A 21,839-nucleotide genomic window follows, 5' to 3' on the forward strand; every position below is an offset into this window, starting at 1 on the left:
CAAAAGTGAAAGAACACCTTCTGTTAAATAGATTAGGGCATGTCCGCCTCAGATGATGAGGGAGGAAAGAGGGTATATGTTTAGAGAGAGCATTATAAATTAATAAGAGATGCAAAGAAGATCAGAAGGGACAAAAGTTATCCTTGAGGTGCAGAACGTGCAAAGCAACACCAGGGAAGCACTGCAGCACCCAGTTCTTACACTTTGTCTTCAGATTCTGTGATCCACCACTCTCGGAGGCAGGATGCTGGACTTCCAGCCTGTGGTGTGGCCTAATACAGCACTCCTTAAGTATGCTCTTTGAATGAGAAAACTTGCTTTAAGATGGGGAATAATATGCTCCTATATTTTTTCACTGATGTTTCTTCAGTTGGTTTGGAGTGGCTTACTGTTTCATTATTAAAATCATGTTAAGATAATACTTTGTAATATGTCAAGATTTTAGAGCCCACAGAAACTATTTTTGAGAATGTAAATAAAAAAAGACAGCAATGTAACTCTTAACTTGAATTGTTAAGTGTCATGTTACCCAAATGGTGAAGCAGTGGAATATGAAAAAAGTAACTTCCACTTTCACTCTGCCAAATTATGTGGGTAATAAACCATATGCTATATAAAGATACAAACAAGAATGCTGTATGAGTGAGAAATGTGCTCTATGAAGAATTAACACAGAATAGCTTTAGCTTTGGTAGCAGCAAGCGTTTGGATTCTATGTAATGTGCAGGGGTGAAAAATAAGCCAGGTGTTAAATGGATTAATGCAGTGTTGATCCTTTTCTGTCAGGACAATTAACATGAGTAAAATATTTACCCTAATTTAAACAGATAAGATAAACACAATAACTGTATTGTGTACCTCTTAAGACTAATGTTCCTCTGTGGGCAGCAGAGAGCACAAGATTTATTTCCTGAACCTTATGCAAATTTATAGCTGTGCTAGTTACTGCTTGAAAGCTCTTTATGAGCCATGTTCACAGAGACTCTTTTTTTTTTGTGTGTGTGTGTATGTAAAGTGAAAGTGGTCATAAGAATGATGGAGACATTTTGAAGTGTTAAATGGCATGTGTGACTCGTACAATGCCTTTAAATAATAAATTTTGCCTTGTCATGACCCCTGATTTTCTTTTATGTATGTGCATATGTGGGCATGCATTTGTATGATATAAACATAAAAAATGTATTTTATTAAATGCTTTAGAAGTTACTTCCTGTGCTGTCCTGACTTCCTTAGAGAATTAGTAATGTTTTTTGTGTTATTATTTGATGATTTAAAGCAAAAAAAATTACACTCAAGGAGAGAACGACAGTCTCATGGGATGTGCACTTTCCATGGAACCGTGCTCTGGACTCATAAATATCTATGCGACTCCTGTTTATTTAATAGGATTGCATGGGTGAAATACGGGGTCAGATTTGGCATTCAGACTCCAAGATAAGGAGCGAACCTGCCTTCGACTTGGTAGACACAGGCATGTAATGGTGGAAATACTGTGTAAATTAATCTCAAAATGTTAGAGCAATTGCTATTTTTAGTCTTTGACTGAAGTGTTCAACTTTGCTAATTATAAGCGTCTGTAATTTCATTAAGTGCAATTAAATTTTGAGCGTGTGTATATACCAGAGAAGACTAATTGTCCAATAGACACTGTAAAACATTTAAATCTTAACTTGCATTCTTTTTCAAGGAAATTGCAGTGAAAAGGTCATATAAAATGGGTAGTCATTACCAAAATACATAGTAGTCTGGTTAGAAAGTGCCTTTTCTATTTGCAGAATTTTCTTACATTTAGCTGTTTTGTTATACACTTTTTCCTGACAAACAAGGCATTTTTTTAATGTCAATTGAAAAAGAAAATAGAGGCATACTCACTTGAAGAAGAATTGAAGCTCATCTGTCAAGTCTTTGCATCTGCACTTTTGATACAAAAGAATAAAAATGAACTCAATGTGGGAGGAGAGGTTATGAGAAACAGATTTAATCTTGTGCTGGCATTTACCAGACATCTTTTCCCACTCATGAGTTGTGCAGACAGTTGTGAACTGCGCTGAAATTCTAACCATTACATTCGTGAATGACACTTAGATTGATTAGTTTCAGGTTTGTAATCACTGGCTACTTGTACCTTTCAATTATTTTTGATGCTATCTTTACAAATTGCAATCACCAGTTGACTCAAATGTTCTCGTATGGTTTTGTCATGCTACAGGCACTTGATTCTCCGCAAATTTTACAGCTACTTGCTTTTGTATTTGGAGAAGCCTGCTAAAAAAATGGCTGAAAAAGTACAAAACCACTTGAACAATATGCTATGCCTGATGCTGATGGCAAAGATACTATGTTGGATTATTAGTCCAGTGCACAACAAAAGAAAATAATTCCCCTGAATGGGATGGTAGATCCAGGTGTTACAGAAATACTGAAAAAGCCTATTTACATAAATTCCTGTTCAGTAAGCAGATTGAAGTGTGCCAGCTGTGCCGACTTGTCTGTACTAATGCAATTGATAATAAACATTTGTCAATATTTATTTTGATCTTTTCAGATGTTTGTGCACTGGAGATTCCCTTGCTTAAAATATGAGCCATATAGTGACTCGAAAAGAAAAATGCATTCATGCAATTGAATTTCTTTCAAAAAGCCTTGTTCATGAATGGTACATCTCTGCACTGTCTGGTACTTTTGAAAGGTGGTTGACATCAGGAAGGAGTTTGAGGCATCATGCAGAAATCTTGCATGAGGTTTTTCTGGTGGTTAGCACCAGATGTGAGCATACATATAACTGGTATCACTTGGAGGACGTCATGGTTGTGGAGGGCATTTTTGGTTTCTCAGTCTCGAGCTTACTGCTTTGGTCTCTCAGAAAAAGACCTGGTTTTCACTAGTGCAGTATTTTTTTTCCTGCTTTTCAAGAAAAAGGAAGGGGTTTTAAGTGGAATTCTTCAATAAGCTTTATTTCAAATGAACTATAGCATAGAGAGAAAGAACTTACGTGGATAGACCTATGGACTGCTTTTAGAAGGAAGGGATTTTGTTAGGATAGAACATAAAAATTGTGCTTGAGATTTTTTCTTTACTTACATGCTTTCATCAAGAATGGGGGTTGATTGTTTATCTAAATAAAATAATAAAAATACCCAACAACCAGATACTAGTTTACTGATGTGCTAAAACCCAGCTAAGCAGATGCTTTTTTAGCTTTTTCTGATGCAACCAAACTCCAACAATGTTGTAGTAACTCTCTTTTTTAACCTTTTCTTTGTAAGGTAGTCATTTTTAAAGGTGATTCATCATGGAGCTTTATCAGGGCTGTATTTTGCAATAGTGATTGTTTCCTATCCAATTTGTTATAGTTTTGGTAATACCATCCAGTGCAGTGGGAGAACTCAACAAGGAATAATGCAGTCTCCTGCAGTTTGCCATCCATTTGCAAAGCTTTCAGTAAAATCAGTCAAATTTTCCCTGGTATATTGACCAGATAATGAGAAGGAGGCAGTGAAAGATGCAGGACTTGACATCTAGAAATGCAAAAATACACTGGATGTTGCTTATGAGTGAAATACTCTTAAAAGGTTTACCAAGGTTTATGGCATGTAGCTAGAGGGAAGTTGTGGAAGCTTCCTGCAGGAACTGAAGTTACAGTAGCACAAGTAATTTCCCTGGCTAGGTATTTATAATAAGTTTTGATTTCTAATAAGTTTTACGAAGTTAACTCCCCTTGGGGAAATTGCATAGCCAGTTTTGCACTGGTTGGCTGGTAAGGATTGTTAAGCAAAAGAACTGAGATCTGCCTGAATTGGCAAGTCTGACTGGGGAATGGTCACTTGTGCTAGGAATTGACCTGCAACAGTGAGACGCTGACCTGGGAATGTAGCACAGACAGGTCCGAGACATACAGGCAGGAGTGCAAAGGTGATACCAGGTAGGTAAGCCATACACAACTTGGGTGTTGTTTATAGTATGTTGTCTTTCTAAAAAAGGTTTTAGAAACACTACTTTCTTGTAAGCCAGGAGGTCACTGGAGACCTCAGCTCGTTCCTCTGCCTGTACTACACACCCTGGAGAACACCTAACTGGTGGGTGCAGTTTCGGGGGGGAGGGGGGGGGTCTGGGAGAAGCAGCCATCAGAAGTCTGATGCAGAGGGGGTGGCTGGTGGCCTGATGTTAAAGAAACAGGGAGGGGAATATGGAGGTCTCAGAGATGCAGCTAACTTTGGAATGACGAAGTAATTAAGAACTGAGCTGAACGTATTTTGTTAAGCAAGCACATGCTCATCCAGGGACTCAGGGCTCTAAAGTTGTTTAGCTGCTTTTAAAAATTGTTTTAGAGCTGTAACTTTGGAAGCGACATAATGGATGTTCTAGTAAAGCACTACAGGGCGTGAGCTGACCAGGAAAAGCTGGAAAGATGTTTGCTTTCTATGGATTTCAGACAGTTGGACAAGTACATTCTAGGGGCTTCTGCTGATGGGTTTGGTGGTGTCTTCCCCCACCTCCCCTTGCTGAAGCATCAGATTTTGGCTTATGGTGGAAGACCGTACGTCGTGGATCAGTGATGTGACCTGCAATACAAATTTTGTTTCTCAAATCAGCAGATGATGTGGGTCATACTGGAGACAAAGATCCTTGTATCACTGAAAGTATAGCTTTGTTGCAAGTCCGTAGTTTTACCTTTGGAAATCAGAAATAATTTTCTGGTCCAGAAGTTTTGAAAAGAACACAAGAACCATGGAATGCTTTTTAAAATTATTATTAAATTAGCATAATAAGTAGTACCTAATTTTTAGTGGCTCTTGAATGGCGAGCTCTGTTTCAAAAGATCTGGATTGTTGTCAGTCAGAAGAGACTGAAGTTAAGGTGATATAAATGTGGTGGGGCTGTTGATGATGCAAGATGATGTGTGTGAGCTTACACCTTGGCTGTGATGTTGTTTTATCCAGTGCTAGAAAGTGGTCACCTTAATGCTAAATGCAGAGGATTGAGTGAGATGCATTTTGGCGATTAGTTTTCCGCTCCTTTCTTTCCTGAGGGGAGAACGGTGTGCCTATCACCTCAGCAGTTGTCCTTGCAAATGGGAAAGGAATAGAGAAAAGGGCTTTGGCATCCTGAGATTCACAAGGGATAAGGACCTGCAATGAACCTTACTGGGGTTTTTTTTCCTCTTCTCAGTTAATTTTCTCCAGTTTTGTTGGGCAGAAGGGGAGATAGAAAAAAAATTAGGGCTGTTTCTTCTTTCAGTCAATTCAGTGATAAAAGCAAAGAGATAATTTGACTTGAATTATATTGAGAGTATTTGTAAGGAGGGTAGGAATGCTAAGAAGTTAACTGAAGTGGGACATCTGAAGCCCTCCCTTGCTCATACTGGTGTATTAATATAATTTTTTTTTTTTTTACTTTTACTTAATGAAAGGCTGTGGTTGCAGACAGTGTGTTGAGACTGAGTTGAAATGAAGACAGGTTTGTACTAAGCGTGGTCTCCCCACCACCCCATTATCCATCCCCTGCATTACTGTTACTTCACTCCCTTACTGAGAGTGGAGCTGGCAACAGGTTCCTCTTTTGGAGAGCAGAAGCAAGGCTGAGCATTCATAGATAGTGCAAAAGCCAGGGAAGTGGCTATAGGTGTGGACATGTGGGCTGCCCTACAATGGGACAGTTAGGGTTCTTAAGAATCCCCAAAGGGTCAACTTTGCAACTTTACCATCTCCAGATTCAGATGGTTATCTCATTTGGTTACTTTTAAGTCTCATTCTCAGGCTTTCCTTCTCAGGTCACCTAAAATTTTCTTTTACATGAAGGTATAAACATCTGTTGTAATAGAAGTAGAACCATTAGTTTAGCCTTCAGGCACACTCAGAAGTACAAATTAGCACCATGCTCCATTCATCAAGTGTGAATTGTCAGATTCATTTTTCAAAGGAAAATCTTTTCCATGATTATATCCTTCTTTTTTTTTTTAATGTGTTGTAAAACTGATGCTACTCACTGGAATATCATTAGATTACCTGTTCCAGGAACATTTTTTGAACAATCCTGTAGCATATTTTCTTTATTGAACACTTTTTACTGTGATTAAGGTGGGAGGTTTTTTCTGTATTTGTTTTAAGAAATGGTTTGAAATATTCACATATGCCTGCAAATGTTAATTTCCATAAAAAACCCCCACACCAATCCTCAATTGGAATTGTTTACAAATAATGCAAACAGATTGAACACATCTTCCACAGATTTTTCAAATTAAAACAAAGTATGTCTTACAAACACTTGGTCTTTGTTTTTCTAGAACTTGGATGGCTCCATCCTGGCTTGTGTTGGCACATTATTTGTTTAGTATTGCACAAGCTTATGAAGTAACTGTCTAATGTCTAGTATGACAATAATTGCTTCAGCAGCATAGTCACAAAATGTGTTTTTTGTAGGCTTTTTGTTAGCATATAAAAGTTGTTTCAAACATAGTGTCAGGGCATCTTTGTAGGCACATCCAGCAATTCAGTAATACTGCTTTTTTAGTCATTTTGTCTTTACCTTAGGTAATTACTTAAAGAGATGTTGGCTGTGGTGTTTCAGGGCTATGCTTTAGAGATCGTACAACTGAAATAGTCTAGGGAATACTGAGCTGTCCTGTCGCGGCTTCTGGGAGATGGTGGTTCTTTTAAGTTTTCCATGTACTTGACAGTACATTCACAGAAATGGACTTTGATTATATTTATTTCATCTCTTGGACCCTAAAAATGCAGCTTTCATGCCACCAGGAAAAGGTGGCCTGAAAATTGTGTAGGACTGAGAAGAAAAATGTTTTAGAGTACACATTCCTGTAACAATCACTTTAAGTGTATTATTGGCAAGTAGTGCTACTCTGTGGTCCTGATAAAATGTGCATTTGACAACACCTTTGACTTTGTGTGTACAGCAAATGTCTGTAACACAAGTTTTGTATCTTTAACTTCTCTCTTAGAAATTTTTTAAGCTTTGCCTAGATTTTCCAGTGTTTTGAAAATTTTTGTTTCCTGGTTGTGTGTACCTGTGCTATAATATCTTTCATCTTTTTTATTCTGTGTAAGTTTTTCTCTTGTACATTTATTACATGTCTTAAGTATGAGTGCCAGCGTTATCTAAGCTTTTCCTCGGCTAACGCTGTCGTTGTGCTCTGCTGCCATTAATGAAAGTTCACAATGCACAGCACAGTCACAGCCCTAAGATTCCTGAAGTCAAAATCCAGGCACGGTTTTATTGTTCTGTCTTAAAATGTGTTTTTCATTACGAACTTACATTACCAACCTTTTCATTTCCCTGTGACAGGATCTGTAGGTTTTAGTGATGTTTCCCTCTTTCCCTTGAAGAGGAAGGGTGTGAGAAAATACAATGTGTTGTAGGCATTTGTTGTTGTTTTGCCCTTTCTGCAGTTTTATCTGGGATTCCGACTGTATTTTCCATGCTATCCTCTACACCTTCCGTCTCTCATCTTACAAAGCAGCTTGGGTTTTCACATCCACTGTAGTGTTCGGTGTCATTTCATAACAAAAAAACTGAGGAAGTTTTCAGAGATGAGGCAGTGTTGTGAATATTTGATTCAGGTGTTTTTGTGTATACTGCCTGTCATTAAAATAAGTAGTAGCAATACACAGAAAATGTCCATGTTGTGGGCTGTTTGCACTAAACCATGCAAAATACAAGTGGGGAACAAAATAGAGGAGAGGATGTTGGAGACCAATACTCTCTGACAAGGTTCTTTTAGTTGCTCTGTGCATGGAGAGGGTGTCATGTTTAACATCAGATTTACTTATTTGAAGACAGTTGCTGTTACCCAGGATTTCTGATTTAGCTGGGTGATACAAAACATACTGAAAACACGACACAAATGTAAGTTAGACATAGCAGAATATAGCAATCGCAGTGCACGGTTCAGTCATGATACCGATGTGATTCTTTACCACTCTCTGTAATACGCTTACTGTGACAACACTGGGCATCCCCCGACTCGCCAGGAAGACGTATGTGCGTTGAAGCCAGTCCAAGCCCGTTGCTCTCTTTGAAATTCTTTTGCTAGCTTTCTGGGGTTTATATGCGATGTTGTGCTGAGCCGCATATACACCTCCTGCTTGTTGGCCTGGCAAACTCAGCAACATTCACACTCTTTTAATGAGCATAGGGAGAAACCTTTGCCAGCTGATGTGCTCAGCTGTTGATAGCTGTTCATCTAAAACGAAGACCACACCTAGGACCCCTTGGTGTTGAGATCAAGTCAGCTGCTTTGCAACAGCTGTGATCAGTCCCAGCCTGCATTATTCCAGAGCTTTGTGGGCATCTCGTTCTGGCACATCTCCTCAGAGCCTTCTTACATGGTAGGCATCCACTCAGTCACAGAGGACACACATAGAACGAATAAATTGGTCTTTTTGTGTTTGCCTGCTTTGTATTGCTATATGGGTTGGTGTCTCCTTACCATGATCTTGATGCTTTTATGGCTTCCCTGTTATGTCAGAGGTTATGTTTCTGAACATCTGTTCCCAAGCTGATGTGTAGCTGTACTGTAGCCAAGGAAGGCAGGAAACAAGAGGAAAGGTTAAGATCAGTTCTTTAATTTTGCAGAGAGGGATGTGCTTAGGTCCTTTTTGTGACTTCTCTCTTGAAAATAACAACCATATGCAGTGGGTACAACTGGATTTAGCAATACGGTTTAATTAACCTAGTTCCAGGCTGAGGGAAGGAAAAATGTGGGCTGAACTTAGTGATGAGGATCACAGTTCACAATGGCAGGGAAAAATGATGAGTGTAAGAATAATTGTACTGTTTTGCAGTGCTTTAACTTTATCATTTTTTTTCAGCAGCCTCGTTCATTGCCCTTTGTATCTTTCTCTTGTTTGGTTCGTGGTCTTGGAACACTTGCAGCAATATGTACTTCCTACCATGTCAGCAGTCCCCTGCTTCCTTGGATTCAGTTATTACTACTATTCCATCCACTTCTTGTATTATTTTCCCCACAAAATTCTTAAAGAACCTGACCAACAGCAAATACTGGTTTTAATTGTACCTGCATAGAATATTTCACAAAGCCCAGCACCAAAAGCAGTGTTTAAAGCACAGTGCAAAATATACATCATTAAATCATGTCTACAGCGTTGTATGAGATGTTTGTAAAAGCAGGTATAATGGTGAAGAGACTGTAGTCATAAAGGAGACTGGAAAATTGGTCAAGTGGTTGCTTTTCCTAAGCTTGTGCTTATTCTTTTTTTATTATTCTATCTTTCAAAACTTAGCTGTACAGTGTTTTGTATTTTAAAGATAGCATGCCATGCATGGTTTGTTATTTTATAATATTAATAATATAATAAATAATAATTGTTATAATATATTTACCATATAAAAACCTGGCAGGATACTATTGGGTATAAAATGTGGTGTATATATGCTTCAGTAAACAACCTGCTATTGTCATTGCAGAAAATTCATATAAATTGTAGCTTCTAAGTTAAGATAGGTGATGCATTTTTTTATTAATATTATGAATCCAATTTATTTTCTGAAAGTATTCTTATTTGCTTGGATGATGGTAGAGATGCAAGTTGTTTGGTTGCCTAATCCCTTTTCAATCATTGCTCTTGCATGTCTTGACCTTGCCTATCCTGTTGGACAGTTTGGGTGCATCAGCATCACAGGGTTATTTTCCTGATGGAATTCAATAGTAGCTGTGTCAGATCAGTATAAAGTTTATGAACAATACGGACTTTATCAATTAACTGTTTTCTTTGTATGGAGTAGTTCTTTGTGGGAGCTGTCGCTTAAAGGTGCAGACCAGTATGTTGTACAAATGGAGCTCTGTGGTGTCTGTGTTAATTTTTACAAATAATGAGGTCTTTATCTGTTTCATGATTTTGTGTCATTAAGAGGCAGCCCACCTTGAACTGTAAATGTCTGTTATGGATGTTAGTGATAGTAACTCTGCCGTGTGTATCACTGTTTGCTGAGGGGAGGAAAAAAAAGCAGTATGCCATATGGCTACCTGCATGCTTCTCTCTCTCACAGTTGTCGTATTCCATAGTGATTCAAGGCTGCAGAGTTACAGTTGTGACTGACCTACTGCCTTCCAATTAAGATTTTTAAATGGAATCTTTCCAACTCCAGTATAGTTTGGATGATTGAATTTGAATTCTAAACGTGAGCTTTTTTTCCCAGAGTGACTTCTCTTGACTGTAGCTCTTTGCTCAGATGTTTCCTTGTTTGTGTTACAGCAACATCCAAAGATCTGTGTTCCAGTTCCCACCCTGCTGTGTGCTATAAAAACACACTGGGAAGCACTGTGGGAATGCTCACACCTAAGGGAAGATGCAGCAATACTTTGTACACCTTTTATGAGGAACTGGGGAGGAGAGCTTGGCTCTGCCAAGAATACACAGCTACGCTAGCTGTGTAACCTTATTACATATTGTAGTAGTAGCTGGAGGCACCACTTGCGTATGACTTACTACTGTGTGCACTGGGGATATACATGAAACCAAGGAGTATCCCAGGCAGCCCTCTTCTATGATAATATCCTGTTGTCTAGTCTGCCCTTTCAGTAACTCTGGGGTTTTTTTTTTGGGGGGTGGTTTTTTTTTTTTTAATTATTGTTATTAGTAGTAGTACTTGGAAACTGGACCGCTTCAGTTAGTGAAAGGAAAGGATAACTCTGGATAGTAAAAGATGAAGCAAAATTTTCTTGTAATTAGTAAAGATATCCTTGGTTGCTTGGGGAAGAAGGATCCTATATTTAACAGGGAAGCTGATGTAATTCGTGTGTTGGATACCCTTGTGTGGCCGGAGCTGCCAGGCCAGGAAGCAGCGTTGCTATAAAACTATAGGCACGACTCATGCTGTCTCCTAGCCAGTTTGGGGTGTGCTAGGAGGTGTGAAGAAGAGCTGAGCTGACTGCACTGTGGGAAGAGGACAAAGACAAATCCATAAGAAGTCCACATCATTAGTTCCACTGCTCAGAGGCAAAGTTGTTTTTCATTGGGATTTTTAGATCAGTGGTGTTCATTTATATTACAGCACCAAGTGTATGGACATTAATGGTCTGGTATTTAATTCAAACCATTACTGGTGTTCATGTAATTACAGCGTACAAAAAGGGATGATACTTACTTGACTATGTAGCTTTGGTTTATTCAGTTTAGAGAATTGTAGCCATTTTTTCGTGTATTATATGAAAGCCGTGGTGAAGGATGCAAGATCTGATGAACAAAGCGGTGAGCTTCGTTGCAACACTTCTGCTCTGTAAAGGGAATAAGATGAAAGAGAGGCTTATAAATTCACTAGCTTTACTGAAAATTGGAAGTCAATTATGAACAGATTGGTTCAATTAGACTTGTTCTTGTTTCTCCACACTGTAAAACTAGTGCATAGTTTCCTGTGGTAGGAAGGAAGGCCTTCTGCTGAAGGCCAAGGATATTTATTCAGGGTGGTTTTGAGTTTATTAAGAGGTTTCAGCATACGTACTTCAAAGAAGCTACGTAGCATATGTCCATGGCAGGCCTGAATTACTGTGTTTTCACTTGAAAAATGAGGCTGCATCAAGAACCTTAAACCTACTGCAACATAAAATTGTGTATGTGTATATTTGTACTGAAATTAGTAACTGCACCTGTGTAAGACATTTCTGTAGCCAACATAATAAAAATGCTTTCAATTGAACTCACAAACGAGGATGTCTGGATCTTCTAGCGTAACTGGTTACACTGCACTTGGAACTGCACAATTCACATTTAAAAATCTTTATAAAATTATGTTTTCTGTTATGAAGCCATGGGTGGCCTTTTCTATAACAATGGAATACTTTTAAGTGAAGGAGCTGTTGCCAAATCATCTGGTCGCTCTGCTGTTGAACAGGTACTTTCACACATCAGTATGTGAACACACTTACGGTTTTGTTGGCTTCTGGTATTGTAAAGGTAAAACTGCTACCAAAAGCAGAACTCATTAGCAGATTGACTGGAAGTGAAAGATGAAAAATAAAAGTGACTCGCCCAATAAAATGTCAGCTTGAAGGATTGAAGCTGGCTGGAGGACTAGAAATGGGGTGCGTGTTTCAGTCTGAGTTTTGGCTGCAGAACGATGTTTGCTGCGTTGCTTGGTCCGGTGTGAAGCTTTTGTCAAGTCACCCAGTATAACGTGGAGTTGTTTCTTTACTGCTACAAAGAAAGACTTCAGTATTAGTGGTTAGTTTTCCTCCTGGACTTTGCGGTTGTAGTTGTCAGTACTGAGTGTTGAATTCTAGCTGGTGCCTTTGGTGTAATGAGGAATGAGATATTTAAGGACAGGAAGAGAGTGTGGATGAGTTGCAAGTATAGGGTGCTTTTAAGAATTTTTCTTAATTTCTAAGTTGTGTACTTAATATAATATAATTACTTTAGTTACCCTAGCGTGCTCTATATTTCCACATGCTATCACTTAAAGGTAGAACGTGTCTATCCTCAAAAGGATCTGGTGCAGAAAGAAAAACAGTTCAGGTTCTTCATGTGTGTCTTCAGTAGATTAGAATCACTGAAACTCACTGACGTGGGACCAAGGAGAAAAACAACTGCAGAGCAGTAGCCCAAAGTGGAGTAAGCTTTAGTTGCGAAATAAAACTGAATCCTATGTGTGGAGTTATTCCCTTCACCAAACTGATAACGTCTGCATGTCTGAAGGCATCAAAACATGATACACCTTCTTTTACGATACAAATCTGAGTCACATTTAATATAAGGTTTTATAACACAAGACTCAAGCTATTTCCTATTAAACTAACATTAGAACTAACCTACACATTTCCAGCTGAATTATACTTCACTGTATTTAGCCTTATAATGTGTTTTCTGATGAAGGGATGTGTAGGCTGCCTGGAGGGGACATTTCCATTTAAAACGTGTTTAGCTGCATGTGGATTTCTTTTAGACTTTTGTTACACTAAAGTTCCTATTGCTTACTACCCAAATCCACAGACACTGTAGGTGCTGTGTAATACTGTATCTTCTTTCAAATACTGCTGCCACATGGCTTCTGAATGGGCTAATTATTTTTTTTTCCTTTTGCCTTCTAGCTTCATTTAGCAGCCCTGGCTTCATTAAAGGGAGACATAGTGGAGCTTAATAAACGTCTACAACAAACAGAAAGGGAGCGTGACCTGTTGGAAAAGAAATTGGCGAAAGCACAGGTGAGCAATAGTTCAAGATTCTAAAGATGGTCCTTGGTTTTGTGTGCTCCTTGTTCTTCAGAGAGAAATAGTATATGTGGGGAGAGGGTAAAATCTCTGAACAGTGTCACAAGTGAAAAGAATTTGAAGACTGCAAGAAACATAGCTGCCGTGGGTTTCAAGTTTTGTATGCTGATTACATTCTTCTGAAAAATACCAGGAAAGAATTAGATTGGTTTTGTTTTGAAGCCAATATAAACAGTGACTGCTTTGAAATATTTTAGAATATAAAAATCGCAGCATACTCCATGGATTAGGTAACTGATTGCAGAGCCTTCCACGCCTGGGCCAGATTCAAGCACATCACGGATTTATGCTGATCAAAAGCTGTTGCAAATTGGCAGTGCTTTGGTGGTATGTGAGAAATGGTTTGTGATCCCAGCCTGGCTTTAGTAAGCCACTTCATGTATCTGTTGTGGAAAACACAGTCGGTGGAAAGCCAAGGGATTAAATAAGAATAAGGTCTGAACTGTAATGCTTTCACGGTTCTTAAAAAAGTATCTTTTCAGATAAAGATAGATGTAGAGAGGCAAATGCAAACAGGGAAAACTGTTGTTCTTAATATTTCTCTCTTCTCTAAACAAAACCTTTGTTTTCAGATACTGTCATTCTGACAAACCTGTTTTACAAGTACTTTACATTTCAAAACTTACTCCAAATATATACTCTTTTGTACTTGCATAGAGACAGTCAAAGCATTTTGTCCTGTAAAGTATAGCATCTTATTTGTTGCCTGGAGAGCCTGTAGAATCTCCAACCCTGGAAGTACTCAAGCCACCTGGATCAGGTCTTGGGCAACCTGCTGTAGGTGTTCTTTGTTGAGTTGGACAGGGGGCTGGATGATTGACTTCCAGAGGTCCCTGTCAATCTCAGCCATTCTGTGATTTTTGCAAGTTTAGAGTATTCAGTATTCAGCATTTTGATAAGGGCTTGTATCTGTGTGTTACTTAAACACAAGCCAAATGTAGAAATGTTAAAGCAATCTAGATTTTAAGGCTCTTATGTCAGTCTTCCAACAATATTTTGGCTCTTGCTCATATTCTCTGATGTTTTTTCAGCTACCTTTAAGGTTTTCGGACTTGTGATACTCTTATTGCAAACCATCAATGCAATGTCCAGAAATAAAAAACAAGTTAATATTTTTATTTCTCTTGATACGTGAGCCAGAGCCATGCTGGTAGTTAACAATGCTCATCAGCTGTAAACCTGAGACCCTTTTCTAATTTCGACTGCAGTCAGAGAGATGGAGTCCTCTTTCTGACGTGCAATTTGATATGAGGCTGCATTGGACAACCATTAAGCAGTCTGATGGATCCACTGTATCCAAATGATCCACACCATTCTGCATGACTACACTGACTTTACAACTCTGCAGCATCTAGTGCTAACCACAGGGGTTTTGTTAGTGTTTTGGTTTTAATTCCAGATCTTTGTTTAACTGAGAGATTATATATGTATTTTTAATGAAGACTGCCTTGTCGGTTCTCCCATATAGTAATGTGTCCCCATGGATGGTGACTGGGACTAAGGATCAGGCCTTAATCCCATTTAGCATGTGCTCTGTTGGCACGAGACTGTTTGGTGTTTTCTTTGATGGGTTACCAATTACGCATGTGTATATAGTGCTCATTTGTAAACCCGAGGAGTTTTACCTGATTTTCAGCTGCGTACTTGCGAACACAAGTGTGGTGGCAGCTGCTACCTGAACTGTAAATAGCGCAGAATAATTCAAAGCTAGCGTGCTAGCTAGCTTTCAGATAACAAAAAATAAATTACTTTTTAATGAACAATTTCTATAAAGTTTTAATGTTTTCACTCTTCTCAGGTTGTTTTTTTTTAAAAAAAAAAAAAAGCCCTCAAGTGGATAGAAATGTCTTAGGGCATGTATTAAATAAAATACAATCTTTTTTAAGGATTAAGCCATTAAACAAGCACAGCTCATATATTCAATATATTGGCTATGTTTGAGTACAGAGACAGAATCTGGTGAAACCACTTTACTGATTCTTCTTTTTCTAACTGCATCACTTCTGAGTAGATGCTCCACTTAACATAATTTTTTGAACTTTTCCTCCCACTCCAGAGAGATTCATCCAAAATGGTATCATGTGTCATATCATTTTTTCCTCTACAACCTCTGTCTAATGCGTTTCTTCCTTACTAATGCAAATCAGAGGTTCAGAAGGCATAAATTAAATAAGAGATGTTTGAGGTTCTGCATAAACATATTCAGATGCTAGTGGGTCAGTATTAAATCTCTATTCTGCATCTGGACTAAAAAAGGCAGCACATGTTTCATTTCAGCTGGCGTGGTAAATGCTCCCTGGAACAAATAGCTCTTAAAACACATTTTTGGTAGTACCTTTCCCATCATTTCATCAGTCATGTGAGACACTTTGGAAGAAAGGATTAGTGATTTGCAGAGCTGAGGTGATTTGGGGAACCACAATTCAAGTAATAGATGACAAATGGTGAAGAAAAATAGTTGGATAGCCTGTGCTTAAAATCTTGTAAAATGACGTAATTGATTACTGGTTGCTGTAGCATGCTCATTTCCAAAACTGCAGTCTGTGGAGACCTGCTAGAGCATTTGCCTACACCCTTCTATTATTTCACTAAAACAGCAGATCTCCTCCTTGTCACTGTGTTTTTGTCTGTGTACAGCTTGGCAAGAGAGTGATCTCTTGAATGAAATTTGCTGTAAAGTACTGGTCAGCCACAACTGATGTCTTCCAAAAATCTTTCTGTGGTTATGAGAAGAAAAGTAGTGCTTTCTACTAGCTCTGTCTGGCACATTATCCTGGCTTAGATAGTGATAAATAGTGGATGTCTGAAAGGAGAGCGTAAGAAATGCATATAGAGAGTTGTCCTCCTTCATACGCCTCCACCTTTCAGCCAACGTGCATGAGCAGGCGGCTGCAACACATTTAATATTCCTCTATGGTTCTATCCTCCTTGGATTTATCTAATCTTCTTTCTAATCTATCTACATTCTTGGCATTTCCTGCGTCCTTTGACATTGAGTTCTTCAGTCTTATGATAGAACATGGAATTTAATAAATTTAATAACATGCTGAGCGTTTCAGCAAATACAACAAGAATAGGTAATTCACTTATTACTACATCTTTCTTATAGTTTCCTCTCACAAGGTAGTCCTGCTCTCTCATTCTTTGTGCCTAGTTCTTGTTATTTTAGAGTTTTATAATAGCTCTGGACTCAGGGTCATAGATTGTGCTGCATCATTCTGTGCCCTGTATCACACAGCAATAAGTCCCATTACTGCAGTAATAATGCTTTACCATCCTCTTGGTTATTCACAATGTGGGGAGGAGCAGCAGAATTTCAGTTTAAAAATAAAACTAACAGTCTGTAGCTGTCTAAGAAGGTGTGAACTTCAAAGGAAGGGTTCAGTTTCTCATTTAACAAAGTAACTTGAAACAGAAATGCATGGTGTTCCGATGAACATAGGAATTACTCATTCTGCTGTGTGACTTCTTTCTCTCACATGGATTAGTCCTGTGTATTTATATACTTCTTCCACATCAAGTATAAATAGAATATACCACCAAATTCATTCTGACTGTGTGTGTTTCTGTGATAGAGGATTCGGCACGATGGACTTGTGTTTATACTTAAAATTAGTTGAATGGATTGCCACTTTAAAATCTGCCACTCATCTTAAATTAAAATACTGTATTAGTTGAGCAAAGACTTTTTAGCTCCTGTGAGCCTGTTAGACAGGTTTGTCCTTGTGGCTCATTCAGGTGATGACTTGTATTCTGGGTGAGCAATGCCACAGCCGTGTTCCTCTCTGCAGGGCCTGAGGCAGTGAGGGATCTCTTACCGAGCACTGCTGGTGGTGGTTCTTTTGTTGTCCTCTGACTGAACATGGCAAATTGAACACAGAGGTTGCACTGGTAGTGTTTCTTGCACTAGGAATTTTTGTACATTGATAGGCAGTAGAATCGTGTGTTGCGAGACTATTCTTCTTGGGTTAAAATATTTTCTCATCCTCCTTCTCCCTCATATTATTCTTGCTCCTGTGGTGGTTTCCTAGCATCAAGAGGTCAGACAAAAGTGTTTCCAGGCATTGTTAATTTATACTGTAATTGAAATAACCTTTTTAGTTTGTACCAGAAACCAGCCAAGGGTCACTTACACAGAGAACTGTGCTGGAAACTTCTCTCCTGACTTCAGCAGTTGCTCATCTTTTGCAGTCTCTCAGTGGATTTTCCCAGTTCGCTTTCTCAGAGAATTAGAGCTCATTAGATAATTACCATTAGATAATAATTATCATTAGATAATGATTTTGATCAGAACTTAAGTATGAAGCTGGAAGAAGGATGAGGGAAAGAGGTATTTATCTTAAAAAGTTTGTGTGACTGCCATGCAAATAAATTGCGAGAGCTGAATGTGTACACCTTGGGAGGAAACAGGAACTGATGGCAGATTATTGTTCTGAGACTCAAAGGACGCAGAAACTCTAGAGGATGATGAACAGGTTCAGTCTCCCAGAAAAAAAAAAAACCCAAACCTTTAGCAATGGGTACCAGAACATGTATTTGTTTCTTTTCCCTTTTAAGCTTTGAGATGAATGTGCCATAATAAGGAGCAATCCTGTGTAATCAGGAGAATTTTCCATTGCTGCATTTTGCGATTCATACCGAACTATGTTTCCACTGTTTGGATGCTTTTGCCTTTTTCAGTTGAAACTTGTCGTGGATCATCCATGACCAGAACTTATGAGATGTAACTGTACCCACCTCCAAGGTACAGCGGTCCTTCTTAGCATCATGTCCTGTCTGGCACAGAGGTTTCCTTTCTGCCTTTTGCAGTTACTTTTGCTCAAGGTAATCCAAGAGCCCTTTTAAAAAAATCAAATGTTAAGCTGTTGTCTTATATTGCCAGACTGCTGGTTGTGCACAAAGTATGTCTGTCACTAAATGATGGTTATCCTGAAAAATGGTGACTGAGAAATGGCTGGGGAAAATAGAAAGCAAGTCTGGTAATGTAGCTGAGGTCCATTAGCTAGAGTCCATATATTTTCAGTCAAGATAAACAAATTCTGCTTTTCAGTGCATGGCTTAGAAAGCCAAGAGTTCTTGTGATAGGGTTTTTATTTATTGTCTGAAAATAATTATTACACACTCCATCTGAAACATCCTCTTTGTCTGAAAGGAAAAAGCAGTGCATATAATTGATAGATAGGGATAATGCTTAGGTAGCATTCATGGGTATCAATGTGTGTCAGAGGAAATTTAGGTTTAGAAAGGCAGAATAAGCAACTCTTTATTGCACTTAAATCTGTTCTAAACCTTTTGTTAAACATTTTCTCTGTGTTATTTCTGCACTTTGAAAACCGTGGTAGTTCTTCAGCCAGTTAAGATATGAAAACATGAGAAGTTGTGTAATGATCCTACAATAAAGAGTCATTCTAATATACATGTATAACCATGTCAGTTGCACACATGAAGCCTCTAAAGCCATGTGAACATTATCAGTCTCCTAAAATGTGACCCTTTGCTCTCCTCTTCAGTGTGAAGATACAGTCTGTCTTAGCATAGGTGAAAGTGCTTTTGACTCCAGCTGGAGTAAGGAACTATTTTGTTGTAGTCTGTGGAAGGGTGCTGTAATGTCTGGGCTACTTTTCAGTGTGAATATTCCTGGAACTTTAAAATACTGAAATAAGTTTTATTTAAAATTTTAAAGAAAAATTTTATTGAAGCTTAATGTAGATTTTAGTTCTCAGGTAGCCTTTTATGTAAATTATGTTCTTAACCTGTGAATGTGAGTGGCCAAAAGTATGAAAATTCTGTCACACTTGCTAGTTTGTGTATAATTTTCATATTTTTGATACAAAGAGTTGAGGGATTTATCTCTGTATAACTGGATTTGAAAAAATAAGTTTTGATGCAGGAATGTTGGAGAACATTATACATTACTATAAATTGTAGCCTTTAGAAATGCTACTAGGATCTTACATTGCACATCTTCAGTTAATGAGTGTGGGTTCTATACTGTCAGTTGGCTTGTGAATTTTCTTTTACTGACAGCACAGTACATACCATTCTGTGGTTACAAGGAGGCTTGCCTGTTTCCTGCAGGGGGTCAGAAGCAAAATGTTAGAAGTCTTGCTCTTTCCAGCCACTACCAGGAGTAATTTCAATCAGCATGTACTGTTGGATTATAATTGCAGTAGATTGTAATTGTTTGCTGTAACTGAAGTGGAGTGTTTGCTGGCATGAGGAATGAGCTAGAGAGGCTGGATTTAAAATTCTATGGGAAAGAAAAAGGAGGATTTTGTAATACATGTGAAAAACAAGCAGCCATGTAGCGTTTTGATTGTTCAAATAATAAGCATTTCATTATAGAGGAATAAAATAATAAAAAATATGTTACGTTATCTTTAAAGCCTAATGAAAACAAATACTCGTACTAGGGAAGAAATCATAAACTTGAAGTGTGGTTACTTTTCTTTGTAATAATGTGGTTTCTGCCTTAGGACTTGTTCGAATTCAGACCACGTTGGGTAGATCTCTGAAGGTTTATGATGCATCGTGGATTCAAAGATTAGTTATTTATAGCTATTTTGAGTTGCAAATGGTGTTTTTTGTTCAAGCAGGAAGGGTAATTTCTGCCCTTTAGGAAAAAAAATAATACAAGTACACTGCATTATACTTAAAATCTTGTGTACCTGTCAGTATTTTGCATCTGTCCTTTTCTCTTGCTAAGGCAGTGTTGGTTTGATGAGTAAGAAGACCGTTAATGGTGTACACTTTCTCCTTGTATCTCCTTGTATCTCTGTGCAGTTATTCATAAGACCATTTCTGTTCCTTGCTTCTCTGCTTTAGTGTGAACAATCCCACCTGATGAGAGAGCACGAAGATGTACAGGAGCGAACAACACTACGCTACGAGGAACGAATCACAGAGCTGCACAGTATTATTGCTGAATTAAATAAGAAGATTGATCGACTACAGGGAACAACAATAAGGTACAACAGCTTCCTGGAAGTTCTGGGCTGGTCCAAGAATGGTGCAAAAGATGATGTGAATTACACTCTAAATAGGTGCTGTCTTTAAGGTGGTTAGGCTTGTTATGACTGGTACTGAGTAGCTGCCCATAATTAAGGTATGTGTTCTGCAGAGTATCATCCCCAGGCTCAAAAGTGCTATATTCTCTCTGGCAAAATCATACTTTGCAAAGGCTAATGAGCACTGCAAAGAGCTACACTGTGCCATCTAAATACTCCTTTAGCGTGACATACGTGCCAGGATACCAGGTAAGTGATAGTAATGGTGGATAAAGGAAGATGTAGCCACCCAGCCTGCACCTCTGCTTTTAGCTTTATTTTGTGGCATCCTATAGATCACCTAAGTGAAATCACTTGTGGTGAGAAGCGTGGCTCAAATGGATTTCACTAGGTTTTGCCTCTGCTTGTACTGGTGTTTGTGACAGAACACAATGGTACATACTACGTTGTTGCCTGTCCTTGGAGCAGCAAAGCTTGGGGTATTACACTAGGTCATTACTCGTTACTGTGTTAAAATAAACTTAACATTTGACTACAGGAAAACACATTTGTTCACTTGCTTTTGCCCATTATTCTCAACCTAGAGAAAGCTGGACTAGAATGAGGAAGAAACTTAGTTTAGCTTGTGAGGATGCAGCTAAACTGCTAGAATCTGTGGATTTTCTGAGAACATCAGATTAGATATGATACTTTTTAGGTAATGCTGACATGGTGCTCTACCCATGTCACAAATTTTCAGTTTTCCTTGCCCATTAGGTGCAAGTTTTTTGATAACTGCTTCATTTATTCTTCCTTGTAAATGTTTCTACTAGCACAAGGCCACGTTGTTACTACACACTTAACATCTCATGCAAATATTTCTCTGCAAAAATAAAAAGGTTTGGTGTACCATAAATAAGAGGAAGTATCATTGTGTGTATGTAACACTATAAAAGCAGCGATAGAATCACATTATGTTAATATATTCAAGAAGATTAATTTTGCCAACTGAGATGATCATAACTAGCAATGGTCATGGTGAGATTTTTCAGGTAAGTATCTTCTAAAACTGGAAATACTATGAAAAAAATCCCCGTGACCCCCTTGTTGATTCATGCTTGACACCTCTGCAGACAGAATTCCCATTTGTCTTGTTTCGAGTCACCTTTCTTTGCAGCGTGATACTGGCTGCCCATCCCGCTCATCTCTCTGGTAAAGCTCTACCAGTTGAAAAGACTGGTTGAAGAGCAAAATCTGAGAAGCATGAGAGCTGCATTCGTACCTTTTTCTTGAATTGCAGAAGTCCTCCGACACTTAAGAAAAATATTACATAGAATCCATTAAAATTGTTTGTTTGGAGTCCCTGTGGCAAGCTAAGTGACAAGTGGTGTTCAATTACAAAATACTGGAATTGGGTGGATACTGTCAATGTTCAACCATGTCCATAAACAAGCCAGCTGTAGCATATGCAGAAAAGTGAGGTGTAAGAAACAAACTTGATGGGAAGCACATGCTGCTTCTCGCGCAGAGTGCAGTTTTGCTGCCCCTTTGGTGGGGTGCAGGTGTTTGGAGGCATCGGAGCAATACTGCTGCAACAGGGCATCGCTGTCATGCCC

General features: G+C 38.5%; 1 protein-coding gene across 4 annotated transcripts in view; it reads left to right on the forward strand.

Annotated features, from left to right (window-relative positions):
- The window catches only part of MCC (MCC regulator of WNT signaling pathway), a 226,333-nt gene that overhangs the window by 141,698 nt on the left and 62,796 nt on the right, over positions 1-21,839 (forward strand). For all 4 annotated transcript variants that reach the window (XM_040580652.1, XM_040580651.1, XM_040580653.1 and 1 more), the window contains 2 exons: positions 13,058-13,171; positions 20,063-20,205. In XM_040580652.1, the coding sequence (XP_040436586.1) occupies positions 13,058-13,171; positions 20,063-20,205 (257 nt within the window). The remainder of the gene's footprint in view (positions 1-13,057; positions 13,172-20,062; positions 20,206-21,839) is intronic.

This window comes from Falco naumanni, chromosome Z, assembly GCF_017639655.2.
Source record: "Falco naumanni isolate bFalNau1 chromosome Z, bFalNau1.pat, whole genome shotgun sequence".
Lineage (NCBI taxonomy): Eukaryota > Metazoa > Chordata > Aves > Falconiformes > Falconidae > Falco > Falco naumanni.